Genomic DNA, 25,462 nt, shown 5'->3' on the forward strand with positions numbered 1-25,462 from the left:
GTTGAATGTTGTTGATGCATTGGCAAGACTAGGAGGTAAGAAGAGCAGCAGCCAGGTGTGCAATTTTCTACAGATAACACAAATGCTGAACTGAAGGTTGGAGGAGAGGTAACAACTGTGCTGACACTTGTCTTGGCTCAACGTAGAGAAAAGTACAGTCGGGGGAGTAGCTACAGTCAGTTTGTCCTACTTGGACCATCAAGTAACTTCACTTTGTGATTGCAAAGGTGGTTAGGATTCATTTCCCTCAAATCTAAGGATATAGTCTTGAGATTTGGCTCTTGGGATGGGAAAGGAGATATTGCAGGCAGTCGGATGCAGCCTGCACCAGCAGACCAAAAAAACCCGATTGCCCCATTCCAGCCTTGAATGTCATTTCTTGCCACGGTGTGTGGATCTGTCAAGCTGTTTAGCTGCAATATGACAGATTGTCCTATTAATGTGTCATCAAGTGCACTTTTACAAATTCATGGCTTGTCTACAACTAACCTGAAAAAAGAGGCTTAAGTATGAGAAGGCGCCAAAGAAAGTTAAATATTATTAACAAATAAAGTCTGCCACGTAGTTTTGATGGAATGTGAGCTAGTTGGGGGAGGGGTGATATGCTGTTAACTATTTAGCTTCTGTGTAACTTCCCTTCTTACTCTCTTTCCCAAAGTCCATTTATTTCAAAAGATGCTTTTAAAAAAAAAGTTAAATCTGTATTATTCTACTTGATTTTGCACTCAGATTGTTCGTGCCTCAGTTTCCCTGAGCCATAGATAATAAAGCTGTTGCTCCTGAGCCGCCCTGGCTGCCTTTAAAGTCTGACGAAGAACTATGCTGGCATGATTACTTGAATTACAGAGGGCATGGTAACGGGAATGTTAAAAGTAAGTAAATCTGTTGCTTGCTGACTACGTAAGGGACTTCAAATTATGTGATCTTCAACCTTTTATCATTCTTGGATTTTCTCATGGTACAAACTTGGATAAATTTTTGCCTCATGCTCCGTATTCCTAGAAAGAATTAGGAATATTTGTTCTAGGTGGTGGGGAACTGACAAAGATTTGCAGGCTGTCCAAGTACTTCAGGATCTCCCTTCCAGAATGCTTGTAGGAGATGTGTAATCTTTGGGTTTCTGCTATTTTTAATAAACAGCTCACCCTCCTGTAAAGAAATCGGAAAGCCCCCACTGAGCCAGCCTCTGACGAGAGCTAGGGGAAAATGTTGTATGGAACACAACGAACTAGAGTAAAAAGCAAGAGTTCTGATATATCGATGTGTGGTGCGATACTGAGTGCATATTCCAAGCCACATATTTTTAGCTCTACCACACACTCGTGTACAGTTTTACAAACTTCCCAGAAAAATGGTGATTTCTCTGAGATAATGAAGGGGAGGTACAGAACAGGGCTGAGGGGAGGGAACAGGGAACGGGCATTGATTTAAATCTGCCTGGCACACAGGCCAGCTCCACTTATCAGTGAGTCTAATAGGAATGTGAAGAGAATGGGCTTGACAGCTCATTAGAATGTGATCCCTCCTCCTTTTTTTTCTTTTTTTTTTCTTCCCCCCCCCCCTGTTTCTTGAAGTTGATGGAAACTCATTCAGGAAAGAAGTACTTACTTGCTGAGGTGAAGCAAAAGCTGAGGAGGGTTTTGCCAGTGTGCAGCTGAGGAGTGGAGCAGCGAGAAAAATCAGATGTCATCTACACTCAGAGGTACCTGAAATCTTGCCTTGTGTGAGGGGAGATGAGGATGAAAAAAGAGACGAGATTCTACATCCTGACAGCTGCTTGCGGCATTGGGACTTACTGCTCATCGTCTCATTAAAGAAAAGTGAAGATAAACCCAGCTAAAGAGGGAGAGAAGCTAGACTTGGGAAAACTTTATCTGCTCCTAATGGACCTAGGTACATCCTCAGATTCTCTGCTTCTCACTGTTTTATGAGATGAGAAATTTATTTTCTCCTTAGAAGGCTGAGCACTTGGCTGAGCTGTGATGCTTCCAGCCTCTTCAGAAGAGCAGGGGCTGTAGCAACCTTGGACTACGGTTCCCCAGCACCTTGAAAGGAAAGGATGAGGACTTGTCACTGAGGACAGGGAAGTATCATTCGAGAGAGAATGGATGGAACGTATTCAAGCCGGCTTTGAACTGAACACAATGCTTCAAGTGACAGCAAGTGAAATCTCCTGTTGAAGAGGAACAACCTAACCACCCCCCTAATGAGTTTGTGTTGTCAGCTCTGGCCTGAGCAACTGTTGCCCTGAGCAATTTGACTTCTCTAGGTTTCATAGTTGAGTGCATTTTAAACGAGTCTGAAGACTTATTGGGGGGGGGGGAGCAACACTTCAAGGTGGGTGGCAGGACTTTCCAGGGCCTCTTGTATTTATGTAAGCTTCAAGAGGCTGAATGGACTTACCTCTTTCTTCGAGTGAATCCAGATTTTCAAACAAGTTTATCTATACCATTTCCATGTGTCCTGCTTGAACAGAGATCTCTCCAGCAACCAGCGCATCCGTGCATGCTGCTGATTTGACATTGCATAGCCCAGAGGATCATCTTTAATAGTTCTAACCTTTTTATTTTTCATTTTTTTAGAGAGAAGTCTGTGTCTATTCCTATTGTTGGTGGTGAAGGTTTTTGTGCTTGGAGAGTGCCCTTCCTGACTTGGCCCCTTCCTCTTCAAAATGAAGGGGTGCACCTGGGTATTTGTGGCATCTTTACTTTGTCAGCAGTTTTGCCTCTTCAGAGTTACAGCAGCAAAGAGAGAGAGGAAGATGAAGAAAGAACCTAATCAGTATACGGAGCCTTTCAATGTGACCCTCTCAAACAGTGAGGAACTGCACGGGCATCCCAAGGTAGGTGTTTATGTGTTGTCGGTGCTTGGTAGAACTTATTCCTGGCAGTAACGCGATGCCGGTTCCTTTTTCCAATGACTGAGGCAATCTTGCCAAATTCTATTTGATTTTAAAGAGAAATGTTCTCTCTTTTGCCTTTGCGTGATTGTTTTTTCTAGCTTACTGAAGCAAAACCTGGAATACTGCAAATTATTATTATAATTCATTTTAGAATATGCATGACTGAAGTTCCAGTCCCATAGTGGCTGATTAAGTGTAAAGACATTTTGGAGTTCTAGTGTATGAATGCTACCCTGTTCAAAAACAACTGATTAAAAAAAAGACAAGTGGGCTATGGCAGTAAAATACTGATACTGGAATATTAATGTATCTCTCGCAGGCAAAACTTTTGCTCTCTGGAAGGTTAGTTCAAAACTGTTTTAGGCATCAGTATAAACACCCGAGCATGCCTGAGCTTTCTCTGCGCTGCACCTTCCACTAGAGAGGCTGTGGTGATTGAAAATTACAGATGAGAAAAATTTTGATATAGTCAGATGATCTAAAGTGATTGTGGCTCTTGCAGGAAAGATACAGGATGGTGGTAATTGTGCATAAGTGGCAAGTGTAAGCGATGATACCTCAAAGGCTGTAGCTGTTGACTTGCTAGGCTTGGTGAATTAATTTTGCAGGATCCTTCCAGTTACATGTTTGGGAGAATCACTCCAGGCTCAAAGCTGCAAAAAATTTCCAGTCAATTGATCAGAGCCCCAGAATCCTTTAAGATTAAAAATGCTTAGGAGTAGGAGAGGGAGCTGGGGAATTAAAAGCATGTCCTAGGATTAGGAGCAGGATGAAATGGAAGGGAGACTACAACGCTGAGAAGGGAGGGAGCCTCCTCTATCAGACAGCCCCTTCTTTCTCTCTCTTTCCCTGCTCACACAAAAATGTCCCTTGTTTCAAATGGAGGTGACCTCTAAAACATGACTTTGATCACAAGCATTAGGGATGGCAGTCACTATAGCAATAGAGGAACCAACCTGTCAAAAATTGGGGCATGGCAGAGGGGGCAAGTTAGAACAATTGGGCTGACATTCTAAATATCCTGTTCAATGCTGTTGTGAGAGTAATTGGTTAAGGTTGGGCAAGTCTGGGAAACAGTCCTCTATATAAAAAAGCTGGCTGCTGCACTTAAAATTATCATTAGGGGACTGTAAGCAGCGTTTCTTCAGCTAGTTTTTTGTTGTGTATTGCTGGGTTCTGCCAGAACAGGTTGTATATGTGCTAAATTCTTGAGGTGCTTATAATCAGTCACCTTCTCCTCTCTCTAGAACTGCTGCTTTTGCAAAAGGTACCAGATACATATCTGGTGCAACTAAATTTCAGTCTGTTCTGGAATCAATTTGGCTTGATGTGAAATGGATTGGACCTCAAGCAGAATTATGTTCTGATTGCAAAAGCAAAGAGGAACTGGTCCTGGTTAATTCTGATACAGTCTTACATACGTTATTGCTAGAAGAAACACAGTAGTCATTCGGAGACCAGTGGGCATTCATTAAAACAGACATTGTTTGGAAGCTGCAGTTTCTGTGTTGAAATACTTTGCTTTAAAATATCCATGGCAAAGGTTTGGCTGCAGTAAGAGCTGGCACGTTCAGTGAAGGCAGGTTCTGTTTGATAAGGATAGGACAAACCCAGATCTTTGATGTAAATGCTTATGAGCTCTGCTTGATATCCACTCCCAAATTTTGCAGCTTGAACTTTCCTCCCTTGGAATCTATCTGAGGTTGAAGTCCAGCTTCTAGTTAAGTATTGCTTCTAAATGTCATGGGTGACTGTATTGCATTTGGTATTTTGTATAGCACCTGCCCAAGCTAAGGGATTATTTTACACATACTGTAAATGCAGTGCTTAAGAATTGCCATCGTTTCTGCGGTAAATGACAGTTGCCATTTACAGCAAAGCATCACAATTTGTATTCACTAAGGGAAGAAGTAAAGTAGTAGTAAAGCTATCCTTACCTAACCTATCATGCTAAAGGGAGGTTGAAAGCAGTTCTCTGTGGAAGACTGATCTCTTTGAGCCTTCAAGGTACTTCTGTGAGCAGTTTTGTTTGATGAAAGGATGCCCTGCACAGGAAAGTGAAACAACAACAGTGTCCCACTTCATTTCTCTACAGCACATAACAGGAAAGATGAAATTTTTTGGCCTTGTACAGTAAAAATTAAGGCTCTGTTTACCTTGGAAGACTCTGTGGCCAGCTGGTAGGTTTATCAAAGGAGAAGGGAATGAAATATTAGCTGAGAGCAGTGATTTTTATTCATACTGTTGAAAAGGTAGATAGATGTCTTTTCCTTCTAATTAAGCAAAACAATTCAGGACAAATTTCTCTTGGGATTTAAAATAGGCGTGGAGAAAGCTCCCATTTAACATTCTCAATGTATGAGTCATGTGGTGAAACCTCTACCTGAAGCAGGGGAGCAGAAGTCTCAAATCTCCTGATAAACCTGATGGACACGGAGGTTGTAATCTACTGGACCTTCTTTCTTCGACTGTGTGTGGCCGAGTACCTGCAGCAGCCACTTGCCAGGCTTGCCTTCCCCTTTCCAGGCATTGATCTTGTCTTGCAAGATGTGATACTGTACTAGCAGGGGTTCAGCAGTAGTAGATTGTCCAGTGGTTATAAGGGTTGACACTGGTCAGGAGTTACCATTTCATACCTGAGTAGAGGGAATAAAGCTGGAGTCAGAGTCTTAGTGCCCAGTGAAAGGACAAGAGGCAGCGGGTTCAAGTTGAAATACAGGAAATGCCACTTAAACATCAGAATAAAAGTTTCTTTTGGTTGGTCAAACCAGTTGAGGTTGGTCAAATACTGGAAAAGGCTGGATACAGTTGCTCTGGAAGCTTCATCCTTGGAGACAGTCAAAACCTGGCCAGGTCTGGAGTAACCTGTTGTAGTTCACCTGCTTAGAGCCAGGGGTGTTGAATTAGAGAGTCTGTGGATGTCCCTTCCAACTTCAGCTGCTCTGTCAGCTGCTTTTAGGGGTAGTTCAGCTAAGCAAGGTGAAGGCAGCATCCTAACATGGGGAAAATTATTGACTCAGCGCCCCAGTGAAATTTCAGGGATGATTTGATGTCAGCAGGATTTTATCTTCACTGGAATTTCTGCAAGAAATAGTATAATCTAAATTTGGTTACCCACTACATAGCCAAAGAGTCTTTGAAATTTTATTGCCTTTGTGATCCTTCTGTCAAATATCTAGGGCTAGGTCTACCTGGTTTATTACTTAAATCTCTCTGAATTATTTCTTTGGGGCCTTTTGCTTCCAATTGAGAACAGCAGCTGGTTCACGGACGTTGCACAGGTTGCATTCCTCCTCTGGAAAGAGACTTCAGTCTTAGCCTGAAGTGTGTGATTGCATGTGTAATTGAGAAAAGTATTTTTGGGTCTGACAAGTGTTAAAGCCATGGGACTGTGACCTACCTGTAGTAGAAGATGTTATCTTTCATGTTTTGTATCTGTCATCATTGTTAGTCTTGCTCTGGCATAGTATGCACAAGAAGGGCTATAACAAATAACAAATACATGCTTTTCCTGGCAATTCCTTGTGGCTCACGTGAAATAATATTGGATTCATACACCTGACTCAGCATATCAAATAATTCAGTGCTCGGTCTCATTTCTCAGAGTCTGTAAGACTTTTAAAGCTCATTATTACAGTACCTAGTCCTACATCAGATGTGGGTTTGCATGTTAGACGCATTGTGCTCCACCCGTTGTGTTGGTGCTATTCAGTTCCTCGTCAGGGCATCCCTAGAGCAGAACTCTGCCGACACGTCCAGGGCTGGCACTGATTAACGTTGCGGTACGGATAACACAGCAACAAACACCGTGTCGTTTTCTCACCCGGAGTAGCTCGCGCTCACATGAACTAGATGCCACTAGATTCTTTAAATTCAGTACGGGCGTGCCCACAGTTTGTGTTTAAGTGGAAGGGAGAAGCTTTTCGAGATAGCCATTTAGAGGAGTGAAGTATAATTTTTCAATCACAAAACATAGTGGGAATTTAGGTAGGAATGCCATTTTGGATTTGGCTAAGATACCAAACCTAACACTTCTGCTCTAGGGAAAATTCTTGAGAGATCTGTAAAAACCACAAGTGGTCAGGACCTTGGTTTTACATCTCATTAATAACCAAGAGTGTGTATAACCATAAGTTATTAGCAGCTGACATAGGATTTTTCATGCTAAAAACAAAAAAAAAGTTGTCTGTCACATTTTAACCTGTTCCAAGTAAAATATACTACTGAAATAAATAATTTGCTCCTAATGTCATAATTAGGCTGGCAATACTCTTGCTGGTGTAAATCAGGTGTAACAACATAGAATTTTGTGGATTAAGATAATTGAAAGGCTTTGTTAGGTCCATTTTGTGTCTGGCAACTGCTTAACTATTAAACAAAGAATTCTTAAATACAATTCCATCACAGATAGACTAATACATAGATAACTGAGCAAAACTGGCAGGGCTGTAACCACAAGACTGTGGACTGGAATGGTTAGGTATACATTTATACATTCTTGGACACACATCTCTGACTAATTACAGGTGGAAAGGATGCTGTCCTCTCACAAAACTGTAACCTTTTCATACTCTCTTTCCATCTTGTCCCACCCTGAGAAATGCTTAGGTGTGCCTGAGAACACTATGAGATGCTTTTAGGTGTACAGACTTGCTCACAGGCAGTGTTGACTTTTTTTTTTTCTTTTATTCATCCAGACCCTGAAACTACTTTTGTCCATCTCACTTTGGTTCTTAGCAGAGACGCAGACTGGATCCCAGCATCCTTGAATTTCAGGAAAGTTCAGATACAGTTCAGAAATTTCTCAGGATCCAAACTCTGCTGCTTGACTGTAGATTTCTGCTGGTAGTTTCTTCCACACCGGCTGAATCTCGGCCAGAGACCGTGTGTGTCTCTGGGCCGTGCGTGCTGTTCTGGGAATTACAGCCAGAAAGAACCGCAGGTTCTGCTTGTGTATGGCAGTCTAAATTACAGCTCAACTTGTCTTTTATTGTGAGGGAAGTTAGGGAGAGAGCGGGCTAATTTCTCATCGGTGTCATAAACTGGTTCTGAAGTGATAGGTGCCGTTGTATTCAGATTCCAAAGCAACATTAAAAAAACCTGATTGAAAGTTCATTAAAAAGTGCTGGCAAGGCTGCTGTTGATTTTGGAGGTGCTGTTTCAAGTGTTAAGGGGTAAGCCTGATTTCACTGGAGTTAACGTGAGGATTCCTCCTGGCTCCTGTAGCTTAGCTCTGCTCTGCAAACAGCACCCCAGGAAGGACGAGTCCCCTTTGCGGGGATTCCAAGGCTGTTCTCAGTCCTGACTGATACCTGTGCTGGCTGCAAGGTCTCGCTGGCTGCTGGAGGCTCCTGCTGCCAAGAAAAATAGAGGCGTGCATGCTTATTGCTGGGATTGCTCATGCATGCCATAGTAATTAAATAATAATACCACAAGGATGGAACATTCATTTTAACTGTCAATCATCCTTGTGCTGGAGAAACTGGGGAGTGCCATGACCGTCTTGTAGAGGGATTTGTAATTTAAGCAAGCCACTGGAGAGGTATGGGATTCTTATTTTTTTTTTTTTTAAACTTCAGGAGTTTTTCATTTATTTTTCTGGGATATGCCATCTGGATTTCTTTTTTTCGCCCTGACAAGATGTCTGCTCTGGCCTGTTTCTTCACAGCTGGAGCTCCAGAAAGGCTGAGGACATCCGTTTGTCTTCACAGTTAACGGTCAGAGCCTGCCCATGATTGCTGGCTTCTGCTTCTAGCTGGCCTCTTTCCTCATTTTTGCAGTGGAGGGGTGTTTGTGCCTGTCTTGCAGCCTAGTGGAAACCAGGAATATTTGAACAGTCTCTTCCACATCTGCAGCAAATGCTGCATCCCAGTTCCTAACATTCTGGTCTTGTGTTTGCCGTCTTCTGGAGACTGCACTTCTGAGTTCCTGCCACGTGAGCCTGCCCTTCTTGAAGGATGAACTGATTTTATTTTCCTTTTCTCTGCAACCCAGCCATTCTTTTGCTTCTTTCTGTTACAGCGCTGAGCGAACACACCATCCTGCCTGAATTGGGTGCTTCTATTAAAAAGTTGCTTCCTTCTGTTTTGTGAACTGCACTGCAGCTTTACCACAGAGTCACTGGGACAAAACGACATCTGCTTCCTTTGGGCAAAGCACAGGTAGACTTTTACCTACTTTACGTTTATGAGCTTTGTAAACTTAAATGCTCATGAACGGAGTCCTCTGCACACACCATGTGTGCGGTGATGCTGCACCCATCTGTTTTCAGGTGAAGTGGGGTAGGAAAGAACTAACTTGTCCCACCAGAAACCATTAAATCTCCATGAAACGCGGATAAATATATTTCATGTTTGTTGTAGAAATAAGCTCCGCCTCATGTACTGTTCTAAGGACTTTTGCAAACTTTAAGAACGTTTGCCTCTGTACTTGATGTTTACATGTTACAACAGATGGAGAGGTTTGCACCAAAGGACCTTCTCGGCCATAAGAAAGAAATTCTTTCTTATCCTTTGCAAAAATCTGCCATCAGGCGATCTCTGGGAAGATGATAATGCTTTTGTGAGGTGACTAATCTCACGATGCCTGGGATTTCCTATGGTGCTCCATTTACTTTACTTTCCAATGGAATTTTGGACTAGATTGTTATGAATACTTTGTCTTGCTCTTGTTTGCAACACACCCTAAATCTGAGCATCGGTGGGCGTGTGCATAACCATAACTCTGGCTCTGATTAATTACGCTAGAATGCATGAGCACTATGGCATAATGTCTCGGGATATCCTTGCTTTGGCTTAGAGCACAGACGCCAGCTCCTCTGCAGCCTTCTGTCTGGAGAGGAGAAGTTGACTGCCTGAATCGAGCGATTCAATAGGAGAAGATCTTTCTGTGGGTTGTGTCTGAGCAGTAAATCACCTAAGATTATTTGCTGAGTAGAGAAGAGAGGGTTGGCTTTGCAGCGTTTGAGATGTTTAACAAATACCCTTGCTCAGCTCACAACACATCTGAGCTCATATTCTGCTCGTTTGTAAATCATTTGTTGACCCGGGCTGTTTGAAATAAATAGTTGTGATCACATCAGCTCAGAAATCCAAGTGCCTTGTACTACACCCATGTGCCTGGATGCATGCCGGAGGGAGAGCTTTCCAGGCTCTGCATCAGCTTAGAAGCACCGACATTCCTTATAACCTCAAGCTGGAACTCCGGCAGACTTCTAAGATTTAATTTTGAAACAATTTATGGTGCACGGATTTTTCATAGCAGATCACACAGACTGTGATCTTTTCTCCTCAAAATGGGCTTGCCCTGATATTTCTAGCTAAAATTTGCAATCCTTTGTCCAATTCCAGTGACACACATTGCAGTTATTGAGACATCAGCTCTACCTGCATTCTAAAGGTTAATTGTTTTCTACATGCTTCTGCAGACTATTTGATGAGAGGGATTCTATGCTTATAAATGGTACTAGAAATGTTATTAAAACTCAACATAGTTCTCTGAGAAGTGGCAAGTGCTTTAGGGAGCCAAGCAAGACAGGTAGTGAGCAAACGTAGATGTTTGCTAACCTGGCTGCGTTGGAAGCACCTTGCACGGTCGCTGTTACTGCTCAGGCCGCTGAGTGCAGAGCTATAGCGTCTGAGCTGCGGCACAACCGTCTGGTGCTGTCAGACTAGTAGGAGCTTAATACCCAAGGGCAAACACTTTTAGATCGGAAAAGTGCGCTGTTGACTGGCTTTGCTTCTCTGCTTTTTCCACACCCATCTTGTTTTCTTCCTCCCGAATGGTGATAGATCAATATTGATTTACCTAAACTTGTAACGCTCTAGGAATCGTTTCAAATGTCATTCAACCCACCGCTGCCTTGTGTTGCTTTGCTGCTGGAATTCTGATCTGGACCTGTTCTGTCTCACCAGGAGAAGAAAAAACACGTTTCTTGAATGAATTCCAAAAGTTTATGATAGGCGTAGGGTGGGTTTTTTGTTTGTTTGTTTATTTTAAAGATTTTAAGTGTTCATTGCAGTTTTTCCTCTGGCTTTTTCATTAATGGCTCTGAATACTTAAGCATGATTCATGAAACTTTGGAAGGGCTTGTGCTTTTATCCTCTCTGTGATGGACATTTGTGTCAACAGATTGGAACCTCCAGAGTCAACGGTTAATTGCTCTTGACAAGAGCATTGGTAACCAGTGATTTCTGGTGTCTTTTTTTAATTTAAAGTTAGAAGTTTATTCCTAGCTAGGAGAAAAACAACAGATCCTATTTGATCACTTACTTGTGGTTGTCTCTGGGAGGTGAGTAATGGGAATGAGAGAGTCCAAATTCATAAAGACAGATCCTCTCTTCTGCTCAGGCTTGGTTTAGAAGGGATCCAGAACTAGGCACTGTAATGCCAAAGCTTCTCTGGATAATTTCTCTATGTCTATGGTATACTTGCAGAACATAGGAATGGGCAAGATAGTTAAATTTGCCAATGGAGATCTTTTCTGCGATCAGACTTTGTCAGACGTGTGATTATTTTATTTTTTTTTTCCTGTGTGCACATTTGTCACTCTACAGCCTGTGATTTGAAAGTTACGGAGCGTTTCAAGGTTTTCTGTACATTTTAGTCTCACTGCATTGCTTCATTGATCCAACTGATAAGTGTCAGGTGCCAGTGGTGAACAACTCCTGGCATCTGGGCAGGTTTTCTGTGGCACGTATTAGGACTGTCAGAGGGCTGAGAGTCTCAGCAGCTTGAGAAAGGTCTCTGAGGTACACCAGCTCCCTGCTCTTGGCTCTTTACTGATTTCTTGAGCAAAGGGAGCTGGGGGGCCCTGCAGGTGAAAGCATAGGAAGGTATGAGAAGGCATTTTGATGTTTTAAGGACAATATCTTCTGGCTTTCGGGGCATTTCTGCTGGCAGGCTTGGCCTGTAACTTGTGAAGGAAAAAAACCCCACTCTAATGGGACTCTTGGAAAGGCTGGCGTCTTTCATACGCAGCGTCAGAACTCAGATTGAAGGACTATCCTGCATTTTCAATGCTGCTGTAAATGAAGGCAAAAAGTGGCATGGTACTGGATAATCCAAACCGAATTGCTTGTTACAGAAGCGTAAAATCCCATTTTATCCTACTAGAGTGTCCTCTCAAATGCAGAACCGCAAGGATGTGGTTTAGGCAGCAGCAAACAGTCTGATATGGAAACTTTGCATTCTCTGAACCCATGTAGTGGCCAAAGAGATACAGTGATATCAGTTTTTGTTCTTGTTTCTCTTTAGATCCTAGAATCTCCAGATCCTCGAATCACGGATCCACGGCGGACCTGGATCTCCTTTGTTCACCGCCCAGATGATGGCAATACCTCTAAAAGGAGATGCAAAGGGAAAGACAAGAAATTAGTAAGTTATTGACAGATCGCCATCAGATAATAAATGTGCACTGTGGCTTCTCTTCCCGCTGCTGATATGCGAGGTGTTTTGTATGCTCCAGCTTTTGCCTTCCCACCCCAGAGTGCACTGTGTTTTCGTTTGTGTTTAATTTCTCAAAGTCTTTTGTAGACGTTTGAGACAATAAGTGCTATATGCTTTGTAAGATAAGGTATGTGAATTCCACTGTCAACATTCATTTTTGTTTAAACCAGCTGTTTCTTGGACTGAGCGGGTTTTTTTGTTTGCTTTCTGCTCAGTAGAAATAAAATTAACATTTTTTTTCTCCCACTAGATAAAGTCCAAGTATTTCAAGGTGTGGACAAGTCATTCATTTCTAATGAATGAATTACTGATCATCCACTGAGTGATGCTTGATCACGTGTGCACTTTTAATCTGCTGCTTAGACAATTTCAAATGCTTTTAATGATTTCCTTTGATTTCTCAGTGACATGGTAGGCAGGCACGCCTCCGTGCGGGTTTACTGCAGTTTAGTTGAGGAAACAGGAACTCCCTGGGAATGATGTACATCAAAATAGCATTGCTAACGCTGTTGCATCTTCTAACGACTATTTTAAAGCTTTAATGTGTGTGGCTAACCTTTACAGGTGTTTTGAATGAACTGTTTCGTTTTCTCCCCGAGAGCTCTAACTGTCGCACCAGACACTCATGCATGTGATCGTCATGTCAGAGCAATATATATTAATAACGTAAAGTGTGGCTAGATGGCTGTTCTAGTTAGCGAATAGGCAGAATAAGAAGCTTAAAGGCTTGCATGATACTTTGGTGGTACAAGAAGACACAGAAGCAGCAATCTCAATCTTGTGCCTGTTGTGCTTCACGCTGTATATATGTCATTGAAGAACCAGTTCGTGTTTACCTGAGCAAAGTTTATCCTCCCGCAGAAAGACGTGAGTAATTTCCAAGCGCTGGAATTCACAGCTGGCTCGAAAGTCGGTTTAAGATTTACTGCATCAGGCCCGCAGTTGAACCGATAGCGGAGGGGGCTGCTCACGTGGCTGACAGCCCTGTAGAACTGGCTCATGGCTGAGAGAATTTTTGTTCTGTCAGTGCAATTGCCTGGTTCTAATTCACATGTTTTTCTTTGGTTGCTTCCTTAGCGTGGCCTTGTTGGGCCCCCAGGACCTCCTGGTCCCCAGGGACCTCCAGGAGCACCTGGTGCTGAAGTCACCCGGGAAGTCCTCCTGCAGGAGTTTAAGGAGATATTAAAAGGTAAAGACTGTAAGGCCCTTGTATTTTATGATCTGCTTCTTTTGGTAAGCACCATGGCAAATAAAGAACTGGCTTTGCAAACATTTCCCTTTAAGCATTTCCCTATCTGGCAATCAAAAATTTGAAAAATGTTTCCCCAGTGCTGCTTAGTTCAAGTTGAAGAGTTAAGTGCAGAATTCTAATTGCACAACTAATGGCTTCATAGACCAGGCTCTTAAACTAAGCCTTTATTTTCCTATACTTTTTCTTTTCTTCTCAGAAGCCATTGAGCGTCGAGCATCCCTGGCTATTTCAGCCCATCCTAGCCAGCTGCCTCCACTCCTGCTCTCCTTGGAGGAAGTTTCGCCCCACAGACATGTAGAGGAGGCATTCCATTGCAAGCTAAAAGGACAAGTCATTGTAGATAAGAAGACCCTGGTAGAACTTCAGAACTTCCAGTCGGTGAGAAGGGATTACAGACTGAACCTGTGCAACTCCTCAACAGCCATTGTGCGTAGATCAGCTATAGATCCCCTAGTCTGCAGAGCTGCAGGGTGGCTCTGTAGATAAAGGTGTTTCCCGAAAAGGCAGACTAGTCCCAGAAGCTCGTCTCACACTTGGATGCTATGAATATAACACTACCTTTTTTGTGATTGACAGAAGTAGGATCTCATATGGTGATTTCAGCACTGAAGCTCAACTGCAGTGAGATGGACGTTTAGCTTTGAGTCCTCTCCTTCCTGACAAACCCAAGAGACAGACTTTGTTCCTCTCTTGCAGCCCAGTGGAATCTCATTACAGTTCTTACTGAAGTTCTAACAGGTCTGTGCAGGAGAGGGCTGTCTCACAGGTCCAAACAACAGTCTTTTCATTTCAGTTAATGATGGAGAAAGACTTGTCCATGTTTGGCATTAGTCTGAAGGATCTATTCTTTTTTTCAGTGCACACCCTGTTTAATTCCAGGGTAATGTTCAGATGTAGAAAAATGTCAGAGGCAGGCAGAAGCCATTGGTTATAGATCTGTGAGCCCAAATAAGATCCATCATTTTGTTAGATGGGCCAGTCCCGATGTTCAAATTCTTTACGTGATGTTTTATAGAAGACTAATAAATATGACCTATATAATTTCATTATAGTAATGTTGTAATGACAAGCACACCATCATGGGGTGCTGTAGGTCATTATAAGCATGGCTACAAGCAAGCTGTTGAATTTGATATAAAAACTTCTACTAACCGTTTCTGCGCCAGTTGCAAATAGGATCTGAATTTGAAGTATAAATGTTAGGCAAATAGCTAAACCCAAATAATCACTTCGTAATTGAGGAGACTTATTCTAGTCTTTGGAGTCACAGGGACTGTCTAATAGCACAAGGCCTTCAGATACACGGTTACTTTTGTGATGTGACAAGAAGAGTTTGAAGAGCACGAACAGGGAACATGGCTTTCCATCAGCAGGGTTTGCTAACACTGTCCATGCAGTGAGGTGCTGAGCTTTCTTCCCAGCTGCACCGAGTCCTGTTTCTGAAGAATCCTGTCCAGCAGATCCTTTCCTATGGAGCAGTTGTGCTGTTAGGACTTCTCACAGCTGCAGGACTAGAGGCAGTGGTTATGTTCTGAATAGGGTGCTTTCCTGGATCTTTCCCAAATACGCTAGTGGAAGCCTGGTTTGACAGCGCTGTGGGTGCTGGCACGGAGGCAAGATTGTACTTCAAGTGTGGGCAGGGCTAGAGAGATCTGCTGCCTCATTAATTAGGAGGGAAAATATGAATAAAGACGTCTCGGCAATCAGTGCGTAGGCTGATGCTTCCCATGCTTTGTTATCATATGCCTAGCTGCTTTCTAATTGCTTCTGGCCCCGAAGCTGCTGTGGGAGGGCTGGCAGGCCTCTGGGTGCCAGCCTTTCATTTCAGCTTTGGGACAAGAAGTGTCTGGTTTTAGCATGTGCTCTGATAGAGGGGAATTCAGCAGGGAGGGAGACAGTGGATGCTCTTGCGAAGATGAAAACATCGTCTTTAAACAGACCAAGGAGGGGGAGAGAGAGAGAATTCCCCTCCCTCCGTTCTGTCAGGTTAATAGCATGAAGAAGCCAGCAGTTTGATAGTTCTCAGTGAGATGATAGGGATTGACTCTAATTCCTGGATTTGGACCTTACCCAAAGCATTTTGAGATAGTGGAAAGAAACTGCTGAGAAACAGTCTACCACTTCTATACTCTGTCATTTGAGTGCGGTGTCTAAGTCACTCTGACCTTGACTATTGAGAGAGCATGATGGTTTTCTCATCCTTCCGTGCTAAATTTCCTCCAAGAAATTCCCTCCCTCTCTTCCTCTTGGTCTCACAATTTCCTTTGTATCTGGAATGAAACATGTGATGCTCCTTTCCACGTACCTCTCCCTCCTGTATCTCTCTCCTTGAGGTTCCCAATGATTGCCTCTCGCAAAAGTTTTCAGAAAGGTACTTTACACGGCGAGAACTGAAGTAACTGCGACCTCTGACTGGCCATGGAAGTGGGATCTATCTGGGGCCCAGGAACCTTACTGGAATCAGATCGTTTAAGGCTAAGGTGGCCCACGTGCTTTTCATGGTGAAAGATCACAGAAGGAGTCCTGGTGTCTCTAGTGCCCTGAGGTCGAGCCAAATGTCGGCCTTTGGCAGTTGAATTTTATTGGTGCTTTGGGAGACTGGTGCATCCCCTGCGCGTTGTGGTTGCTGTGCAGGTTGGGTTATCCTTTAATTACAGATAAGTCAATGCATTGCTTTCCACAGTGTTTACCACTGAAAAGCGAAACTGGCAGTTCCCATTTCAGTTCTCTGTGCACGGTTCCTATTTTCCACCTGGAAGTAAACTACGGAGGAATAGAAACTGTCTTTGGTTTATACAGAACGGCCGGACACTAACTTGTTTGTTTGCTTTTGGTCTCCTTACTGAAATAACTGTGTGCAAGTAGTTGGTTTCTCCAGTAGAAATCGCTGCAGTGTTTGAAGCAGCTCGGTGAGTACGCTGCTGTGAGGCTGCAAACGCAGCAGGGAGCTCTAATTGGCGTGGGGGTTGATGGAATATTTTGCCCAGAGAACCTCTCCCTGCATTGTCTATTTCTATGAGCAAAAGAATAACAAAGCCACAGAGGGCGTGAAGAAACAGGAATGTTTTATCAGTGATAATTTACTGGTGCCTAAAGTTGCCTTCCATGCTCAGCCAGTGGTTTTGGAATTATGTTGCTGATTGTGCTAATAGCTGTAACAAGAATGGAATGAATTAACTACGCAGTACAGCTTTGCACATACAGGGCTTGGGTCTGCTCTTTCAGTGAGGTAAATCAAAAATAGTGTTACCAAAAATGATGGTGTAGTGATAGCATAAGAACAGAATCAAGCTCTTTCTGTAGTCTGTTGTTAGGTTAGCTGTTATGTTGTCCGTGTGTGTGTGTAAATAGAGCTCCTTTTGTGTGCATAGACGTGCACGTAGGCACACATCAGTGCACGTTGAGAAGTATAGAGACTTAGAAATCATTGTAGGAAATATAGCTGTCCTGCAGTTCATTATTACTGTTTTCCCACTATACATATGTAATCTTATGAGAAATGCCACTGCTGTTGCATATGGATATATTTTCACCACCATATGCATGCATAAAACATTTCTAGTAAAGTTCGGTGACATTTAGGACTACAGCTAGATCTTGGTAAATAAGGACTGGGATTTACTCTTTTGTGAGCCTTGCCTGGGATTTGCTGAATAAAGGCAGGTTAGTCATTTCACTCTGTCTACTATGTAGTAACTCTCTAAACAAACACCACCAGACCCAAATATTTGCAGCCTTACTTCCTTTGAAAGAGAAAGCAAAATAAATTATTCCTACCCTGCACTGTGAAAGCTGGCAATTTCTGGCTGTGATCAACCAGAACGGGGAGACAATTGACTTCCTTCTGGTACTTGAACAAAGGTGTTCTGCTGCTTTTTTTTTTTTTAGTGTAATAGCACCTGTGGCAACACTGCTACAAATTTGTTCATCACATCTCAGACCCCTTTCGCCATCTAGTATTGGAAAGCGTACTCAAATGTTGGATTGTTGAGGTCGCTCAACTATGCATTTGTTCATGTTCTAGGAATACAGCAGCGTGCGTGCCTTTACAAAGTCAGATTTGAACAGCTCTTCTGTCCCATCAGACCAACGTGGGGCAAATCTCCCAGGACAGCATTCATGGGAACGCGTTCACGTTGCACAGAATGCCCTTACGGTGGAAGCAGAGTCTGACTAATGTGCTTTCTTGGCCCATTGAAGCCACTCCTGCTTCTCCCCAGCTCGAGCCAAATTCATATGAGGCAGGCCAAAACAAACAATAAACATTTCTCGCAGAGTTTATTTTAGTCTGAGTCAGATAATCTGCTGCGAGTTTGATTTAAGACCGCTTCCTTGCCATGAGGAGAAGCTGCATGCTATTTTACTAGGTTTTTGCCTATTCTGTAGAATCCAAGGCTAGAACAAAATGAAACTAAATATGGAATCTGTAAGAATCCAAGCGGTTGTTCTTTAACAGTATCAAAGCTGCCTGACTGAGACCTAAAGTGGGTTGAAAACCTCTGGAGACCCAGATGAGTGTTTCCTCTCTACCTGTATCACAAAAACAGGGTATAAAGTTCCAGGTTTTTAAGCCTGGGGATACTGGTTGGCCCCATCTAGGAAGTCTTTGGTAGTAGTAGGGACCTCTTGACTCAAATAACGGGAGATCTTGCGTATTGGAACATCAGTGGAGGCTAGAGGCCACCAGGACCAGCAGAACATAGGGATGCAGTAAGCACAATCTGAGTCAAGATGAGTTAGAAGAGTTTGGCAGTGGGCAAAAAGGACATCTTCATGTCTCATACTGATCATTTTGCCTTTCGTGGGCATCAAATTCTGAGAGTGCGCCCACCTGGAAGGTGTGTTCTGGGGACATAAGGCAGTAAGGCCTTGCAAATTTTTTTCAGCTTTGTTCTCATGCACATAAGCTTATTCTTTGTCACGGGCAGAAATAATTGTTGAGAGTGCTGGGGACTTGTTCAGGGTCTGCTTTTTTATCTTACAGCCTCTGGCCAAAGGAGCTTTTCTCCGGGGGACGGGATTAAATCTGGCAACAGGACGTTTCACAGCACCTGTGTCCGGCATCTACCAGTTTTCAGCAAATGTCCACATTGGTGAGTGTTGTCCACAGAAACCTTTTCTGTACTGCTTGAGAGGTGCAGGAAGGAGTCCTGGAGAACTCTCTGGGTCCTGTTTGATTTGAAGCATGTGTGATGGCAGCCCTTTGCAGTGAGCTTTCCCTTCGGTACCATGACCCAGAACCCTGTCCTCAGGGCTGGGTGCTGTCACAGCCACAGCAGGCTGCTCCACGCACACCAAACAAATCAGCACTCCTTATGGAGGATGAGTTTAGGGACCAAATATATTTGTGTGTGGAAGTTATGGCTTCCATGAAAGACTTTAGAAGAAATGGACGTGATGATGTAGAATTGCATCAAGGCGGTTTTGACTGTGTTTTGTCACCAGTGCATTTGTTCAATGGTTTTAATCGTTCAGTGATGAAGTATTTTATGATCCAACACCAGAAGGGTGCTTTCCTAAGAAGCTGTGGTGGGTTGACCCTGGCTGGACACCAGGTGCCCACCAAAGGCACTTTATCACTCCTCCTCCTCCTCAGCTGGACAGGGGACACAAAATATAACAAAAGGGTCGTGGGTTGAGATATGGACAGAGAGATCACTCACCAGTTACTGTTATGGGCAAAACAGACTCGACTTGGGGAAAAAGTAATTTAATTTATGGCCAATCAAATCAGAGTAGGATAATGAGAAATAAACCCAAAATCTTAAAACACCTTTGCCCTACCCCTCCCTTCTTCCCAGGCTTAACCCTGCTCCTGATTTTCTCTACCTCTTTCCCCCAGCAGCGCAGGGGGATGCGGAATGGGGGTTGTGGTCAGTTCATCACACCTTGTCTCTGCTGCTCCCTCCTCCTCAGGAGAGGACTCCTCACACTCTGCCCCTGCTCCAGCGTGGGGTCCTCCACGGGCTGCAGGTGTATATCTGCTCCACCATCAACCTCCATGGGCTGCAGGGGGACAGCCTGCCTCACCACGATCTTCTCCATGGGCTGCAGGGCAATCTCAGGGTTGTTTCTCTCACATATTCCCACTCCTCTCTCTGGCTGCAATTGCTCTTGCTGTCATGCAGGTTTTTTTCCCCCCTTCTTAACTCTGTTATCCCATAGGCACTACCGCCATTGCTGATAGGCTTGGCCTTGGCCAGCAGTGGGTTTGTCTTGGAGCCGGCTGGCATTGGCTCTGTCAGACACAGGGGAAGCTTCTAGCAGCTTCTCGCAGAAGCCACCCCTGTAGCCCCCCTGCTACCAAAATCTTGCCACGCAAACCCAATACAGAAGTCACAAGGTTACTGGTGTCTCTGTTAAGCCAAACACCAGCAACTGGTGGTCTACTACGTTGTGAAAGTACTTATATTTCTTCCACTGCTTTCTCCAGACCACAGTGAGTTGAAGAGTAAAGTCCAACTCCGAGCCAGAGATAATGTCCGAGTGTTGATCTGCATTGAATCTCTGTGCCACCGATACACGTGAGTTACTGCAATGCTGTCTTGGCAATCATTTTTCTCAGATGGGCCAATGTTTTAACCAGCTGTGGAAATCAGGTTGACCAGTGAATTTTATATAAGTGCTTGTAGAACTCTTCTCAAGAGAGTGATTCCATCTGGCCCTTAGGTTTTATGTGGGTTTTTATTCTGATTTTTAACCTTTCAGTGCTAGTTACTCTAAATAGCTAAATATTATATATGTTGAGAGAATTGTGAATGCAGTCGGCTGAAACTGGATGTAGCTAAAGGTGCCGAATGCTCAGCTACGACCATCAACATAGAGTGTGAGAGAAACGCTTTAATTTTGTGCCAGAGATCATTAGGTCAATTTTTATAATTTCAGCTGCATTCTGAATGGATCGCAGCATCTCACTCACGTTGCCATGGAAGCGTTGGAGTAATGAGGAGAACGAATAGGTGGAAAACGGAGGTGAATGGGTCCCGAGGCAGGAAGCGCAGGGCTTGTACGCAGGTGTATGATACCTTCTCACAGCCCTCAGCTGCCTTGTGGAGCTTGCTCAGACAACCACGCTGAATTTTCCTCTGCTGGGATCCATTAGCAAAACTCTGCTGAAGAAACGCTTTTGTTAGGCCATCGCAACCTTGGGTGTTGCTCTTTATGCGATGGGCCGTGGCATCAGCGTTCTGTTGGCTGCTCTTCTTTGCTGGGCTTGTGTCACCCTTTCAGCTGCGGCATGTAGGTGCCCTGCGTCCCAGAGAAGGCCAGCTTGCTCAGGAGGAGTTTGGCAAGCTCTGCTTGGCGGAAGGGGCTGGGGAACCCCCGGGCTGGGTTGCCCCCAGCAGAGGGCAATGCTGCTTGCACACAGTGGCCATCGCTGCTGCTTGCGTCTCGGCTCTTGCCATGGGAGGAAAAATGCCTGCACAGGGCTGGGCAGATTCGCTCTGCCCTGCCTGCAGCTCTTCCAGCGCAGCTGTAGCAACACCCTTGCAATAGCACCACTGAAATATGGCCATAAAATGACTCCACAGGTGCAACTTCAAACCCACAAGCCCATAAATTTGCAGCTGGACTGGCTGCTTCAGCCCTCACCTTCCCTGCTCCGTGAGTCAGAGTGCTGCAAATAGGACAGACCTCTCCACAGGCATTTCAGCTTAGAGGCTTTATGGTGGGTAAATTTGACATGAATCCTCATTTAATAAATAAACCTCTCTTAGGTTTCATTGGCCTGTGGAAAAGACTTGATTGATATCTGAGTACCCGTTAGTAACTAAGGTGAGAGGGAGCTGCGTGCCCACTGACCTGATGGGAAGCCAAGGAGTTTGCTGACTGGAGCAACTGGCACCTCCTCAGCCTTGTAGACTGTTTTATAACAGTCTTTTACGATTGCAGCACTTACCGTGAGGCAGTGACAGACTGGCTGCAGTCACGGTGTCAGCAGAAGAAGGGGTGGTGTAACTTCTCGCCCCTTTAAGGGACATCTCGTATTCTGGTAAGCTGCAGAACTTACGGGACATTTCATTTCTGGCACTTGTGAGGATTCCTTTAGATCATGCTAAGAATGGACCTCAGCCTGGTCTTGAAATCATAGAATCATGGAAGAATCATTATTTCTTCAGCATCAGGGCTTTTTTCTTTTCACCTACGACAATCTCCTCTTATCTTAGCAATTACATCAAACACAGGAGTCATGCTCCTAGCCCTTGGATTCCCCATGAACAGAGACTGCAGGCTCCACAGAATCCTTTTCTACACGCTTTTGGGATGTGGAAAGTTATTCCCCGTTGAGATGTGGAAAAATATTGCCAGTTGGTGGTGTTGACCTGATGATATGTCAATAAAGATTTGAGTGAATGAGTGGGGGAGATTTATGAAGCCTCCTAAGAGGATTTCTAAGTAAAATTGCTCCTGCAGATCTCCAAGAGTAAAAGGCTGTTCTCTCATCCTGATCTCCACTCTTCTGTCTTCCGTTACAGAACCATACAGAAAATCTAAATTCCATTTAACCAATTTTGCAAAACTAATTAAAGTGACAGTGGTGAGTTTTTCTTCCTAACGATTCCACAAGCTCCCAACTGATTTGATTGAGGCATCTGAGGGAGAACAAAGTGGTTTTCTTCTGGAAGGCTCACTTCTGTCTCCAAGGACAGTGTCTGTCTCTCTCCTCTGCTGTCCATTCAGTCGACCTGACAGTAATATTACTAAAGAATGGATGTCTGTCTCTGATTGCTTTCAACAGGACTTTACTTTTGCTTCCTTGCTCTGGTAAATGCAAGCACAAGAGTTATCTGAATCGGAAACTTCCCCGTGGGCCACGGAAACTACTGTGCCTTCCTCACTGCAGGTCTTTTCAGCTGAAGCTCCTAGAAAATTGTTCTGGTTCTAGCTGGGATGTGTGAACAACCTCTTTGTCACATACAGCCCAGCCAGGTTTATTGAGATGTGTTAAGATTAACTTGCCATCTGAAGAATTTATAGCTACGCTCTCCAAAGAACAGTAACAATAAACCCCCCCCTTTTTTTTTTTCTTAGACAGAACTGACCCAGATGTTAATTGTTTAGATAAAGCTCTCTGTCTGACTCGGAGTTTCCATCAGTTGTCCAGGGTCACAATTTATGATTGGTTGTCCTGCAAGGCTGTCCTGAGCTGGACAGCAGTGGCAGTAGAGCAGAATCAGCACTGGCTTTATGAGAGACATCTCTCTGATATGGTGGGCGAGAGTATGACTGGTCTGTGGCATGGAAGGAAGATGGGTGGAGGGATGAGAACCTGTCTGGACAGACATTCTGCTGGCAGAGGCTGAGCTGCTACCCGTGCTTGTGGAATTTCCTGGGGATGTCAGCGTACACAGTCATTCCTTTGAGGGAGCTGAAAGAGCCCTGAGGGCTTTCGGCTGAGAGAGATGGAAACTCAGAGGCAAGGAGACAGTTGGAGTACAAGAGATTAATGGTGGGAAGTTCCCACCCAAGTTAGGCTTTTGGCAGGATATGACACACAGACTGAGCTCTTCCATCAAGGTGGTGCCAAGTGGCTTGCTCTCTCTGGGCCAAATTGCCCCTACCTTTTATGCATATTATTTCCTTGCAAGGGGGCTGGAAACAGCACGTTTGCACTTGCTCGGTTTCGTCACCACCACTTCATGGAAAAAAAGGAAGGAAAGGGGTTGGTTTTCTTGGGAAAACAACTAGATCTGCTACCGCTGGTGAGGCAGATTTCAGAAGAACCAGCCAGGCATGGAGCTCTGTGCTTTCATATTGCTTTGCAACTGAGCTTCCATGGGTTCTTCTGATTGTTGATGTCTTGGACAAACTCCTTCCACCCTGAATCCTGTCCAAAGGAGCTGAGTTAGAGTTCCGTAACCAGAGGGTGCCACAGAGAGCAGCTGTTCTGCATCTTGCTACTGCAAGGGATATGATGGCTATTAGAAAAGAACAGTGCTTGAGGGATGATCTGGACCTCTCCCTTGAATTTGAACTGAAGGACTATTTATTTATTGCTTGTATGAGACCCCTGATCCAAATGTCCTCCCAAAACAGCTTTCAGCTGCAGAATGTGTTTCTTGCATAGGCTCACTGCGTGTATTGTTAAGGTGAAATAGGCCTTTCATACCTTGAAAATGAATGAACTGTTACTGGCAGAATGCATATAGCTAGCTCTTTGCAGACTAACAAGAGTATAAACTATTGTGATGGTCAACAAACTGGGATAACTGGCACGCAGATAAATCTAACGGGCATGTTTGGCACCTGTTCAAGGATGAGGGATAGAGAGTACAAGACCTTGAGAAAGGCTTCTGAGAGAGAAGGTGGCTCCCAGTTCCTGCCTCCAGGGAGTTTTGCATTCACAATCCTGTATGGTCCATAGGTCTTCCATTAGACACTACGGTGAGGAAAAGGTTCTCCTCTCAAGGCAGCTGATTACTGCTAGAATCAAGTCAACAGGCCACTTGTTTAGTACAGATGGACACCAGGTCCTATTTCTAGGGAGGTCACGAGACTATTGTTGTTCCACATACAACTGTTTTGACCACCTTAGATGTTTAATCTGCTTATTTTTCTTTTGCTACTGTCTAGGTCTTTGGAAGTGATTGCTGGTCTGGAAAGTAACAGCAAAATCTTCACTATCTATGTCCATGGCTTACTGCAGCTGCAGGTAAGCCCATGCAGACTGGGAATCACGGCACTGGTTTGCTTGGCAGGCTGTGGAGTTATTTACTGGCAAGGCTGAATTCTCACCAGGAGGTGGGGAAGTTTTTATTAACCTTCTTTCTGAGGTTAATGAAGTTAAACGGCTTACCTGGGGTGACTGGAGGGAATCTGTAACAGGAACAAAAGGCAGACCTGTGTTGCACAGTCTGATCTTGAGCCACAGAAGTAACCTTCCCTCTAAGAAATGACAGTAAATATTTTCCTTTCTCAAATCTCCCCTTGCGTTGTAAAGATGGCAATTTTCTTTCTATGAAACGGGAAGTACATCTGAAGCATAGATGACCGCTTGACTAGTCACCCAAAACGGTGCTAGTGCAGTAAGGTTCTAGTTAAGTAATGAACCTATAACACAGTTTCACTACAGAAAATTTCTTCCACCGATTCAAAGCTGTAGTGCTGCAGAAGCAATGTTTGGTCAGATCCTGTTCCCAGGAGCCACAGAAAAGGGCATGAGGCTTCTGTGCTTAGTTCATGGTAGTGAAATGGGTTTTTTTACCTCCTTTTACACTGGGATGAAGTGTCAGGTATTTTCCTTTCCCTCTTGTTCTCTCTGCAGGCTGGCCAGTACACCTCCATATTTGTGGACAACAGTGCTGGAGCTCCCATCACCATTCAGAATGGATCAGACTTCATGGGGATGTTAATGGGCGCATAGCATCATCTGCAGCAGTGTAGCAGGGAAGGATATGAATTAGAGCCTTGCAGTGTATATTTGACTGAAGAAACCTTTATTTTGACTCTTGAAGACTTCTTCCTGTAACTGTTGGCATCTTTTTAAACAAAGAGCCTTTCCTCACAGATACTTCAGCTTGCTTTCAGAGGCTACTGCTTTTCAAGGTCCACACCAGTTCATTCATCATAAAGAAAAATATATATACTTTTATAATTCAGAAACAAACTCTGTCATATTTAATTTGTGCTTCACCAGATGCTCACTGAACAATACACTGAGATTTGGAATTTGTAACGTTATAACTTTATTTCACAATAGCACTTGTAATCAGCATGTCTTTTGGGATTGTTTGTGGGGTGTTTGAGTTTGTAAATGAAGGATTGGGAGGGGCAGTAAAATAGTGACTATATTCTATGTGTTGTGGAGGAAGGAGAAAAAGATTTGCCAGCAAAACTGCTTTTTTCATAGGATTGTAAAT

At 43.9% G+C, this 25,462-nt stretch overlaps 1 protein-coding gene across 4 annotated transcripts; it reads left to right on the top strand.

Annotated features, from left to right (window-relative positions):
- The first annotated feature begins 729 nt into the window (after positions 1-729).
- Positions 730-25,180, top strand: C1QTNF12 (C1q and TNF related 12). 4 transcript variants are annotated; one of them, XM_075773542.1, is made up of 10 exons: positions 730-872; positions 1,575-2,277; positions 2,583-2,842; positions 12,158-12,277; positions 13,427-13,538; positions 13,798-14,027; positions 18,586-18,694; positions 20,035-20,125; positions 24,177-24,255; positions 24,868-25,180. In XM_075773542.1, the coding sequence occupies exons 3-10, from the start codon at positions 2,672-2,674 to the stop codon at positions 24,964-24,966; spliced, it is 1,011 nt and encodes a 336-aa protein (XP_075629657.1). In that variant the 5' UTR covers positions 730-872; positions 1,575-2,277; positions 2,583-2,671; the 3' UTR covers positions 24,967-25,180. The 4 variants fall into 4 exon arrangements, with proteins under 4 accessions (XP_075629657.1, XP_010309755.1, XP_075629659.1 ...); XM_010311453.2 differs by having other exon boundaries at positions 13,798-13,979; XM_075773544.1 differs by lacking the exons at positions 24,177-24,255; positions 24,868-25,180 and adding an exon at positions 21,495-21,712.
- Positions 25,181-25,462: the final 282 nt, after the last annotated feature.

The sequence above is a fragment of the Balearica regulorum genome, chromosome 21, assembly GCF_011004875.1.
Source record: "Balearica regulorum gibbericeps isolate bBalReg1 chromosome 21, bBalReg1.pri, whole genome shotgun sequence".
Lineage (NCBI taxonomy): Eukaryota > Metazoa > Chordata > Aves > Gruiformes > Gruidae > Balearica > Balearica regulorum.

Excerpts from the sequence above, each read along its gene's own strand:
- C1QTNF12 (XM_075773542.1), top strand. The coding sequence starts at position 2,672 with ATGAAGGGGTGCACCTGGGTATTTGTGGCATCTTTACTTTGTCAGCAG. Across the intron at positions 20,126-24,176 it reads TCTCTGTGCCACCGATACAC|GTCTTTGGAAGTGATTGCTG; the intron begins GTGAGTTACTGC and ends GCTACTGTCTAG. Across the intron at positions 24,256-24,867 it reads ATGGCTTACTGCAGCTGCAG|GCTGGCCAGTACACCTCCAT; the intron begins GTAAGCCCATGC and ends TTCTCTCTGCAG.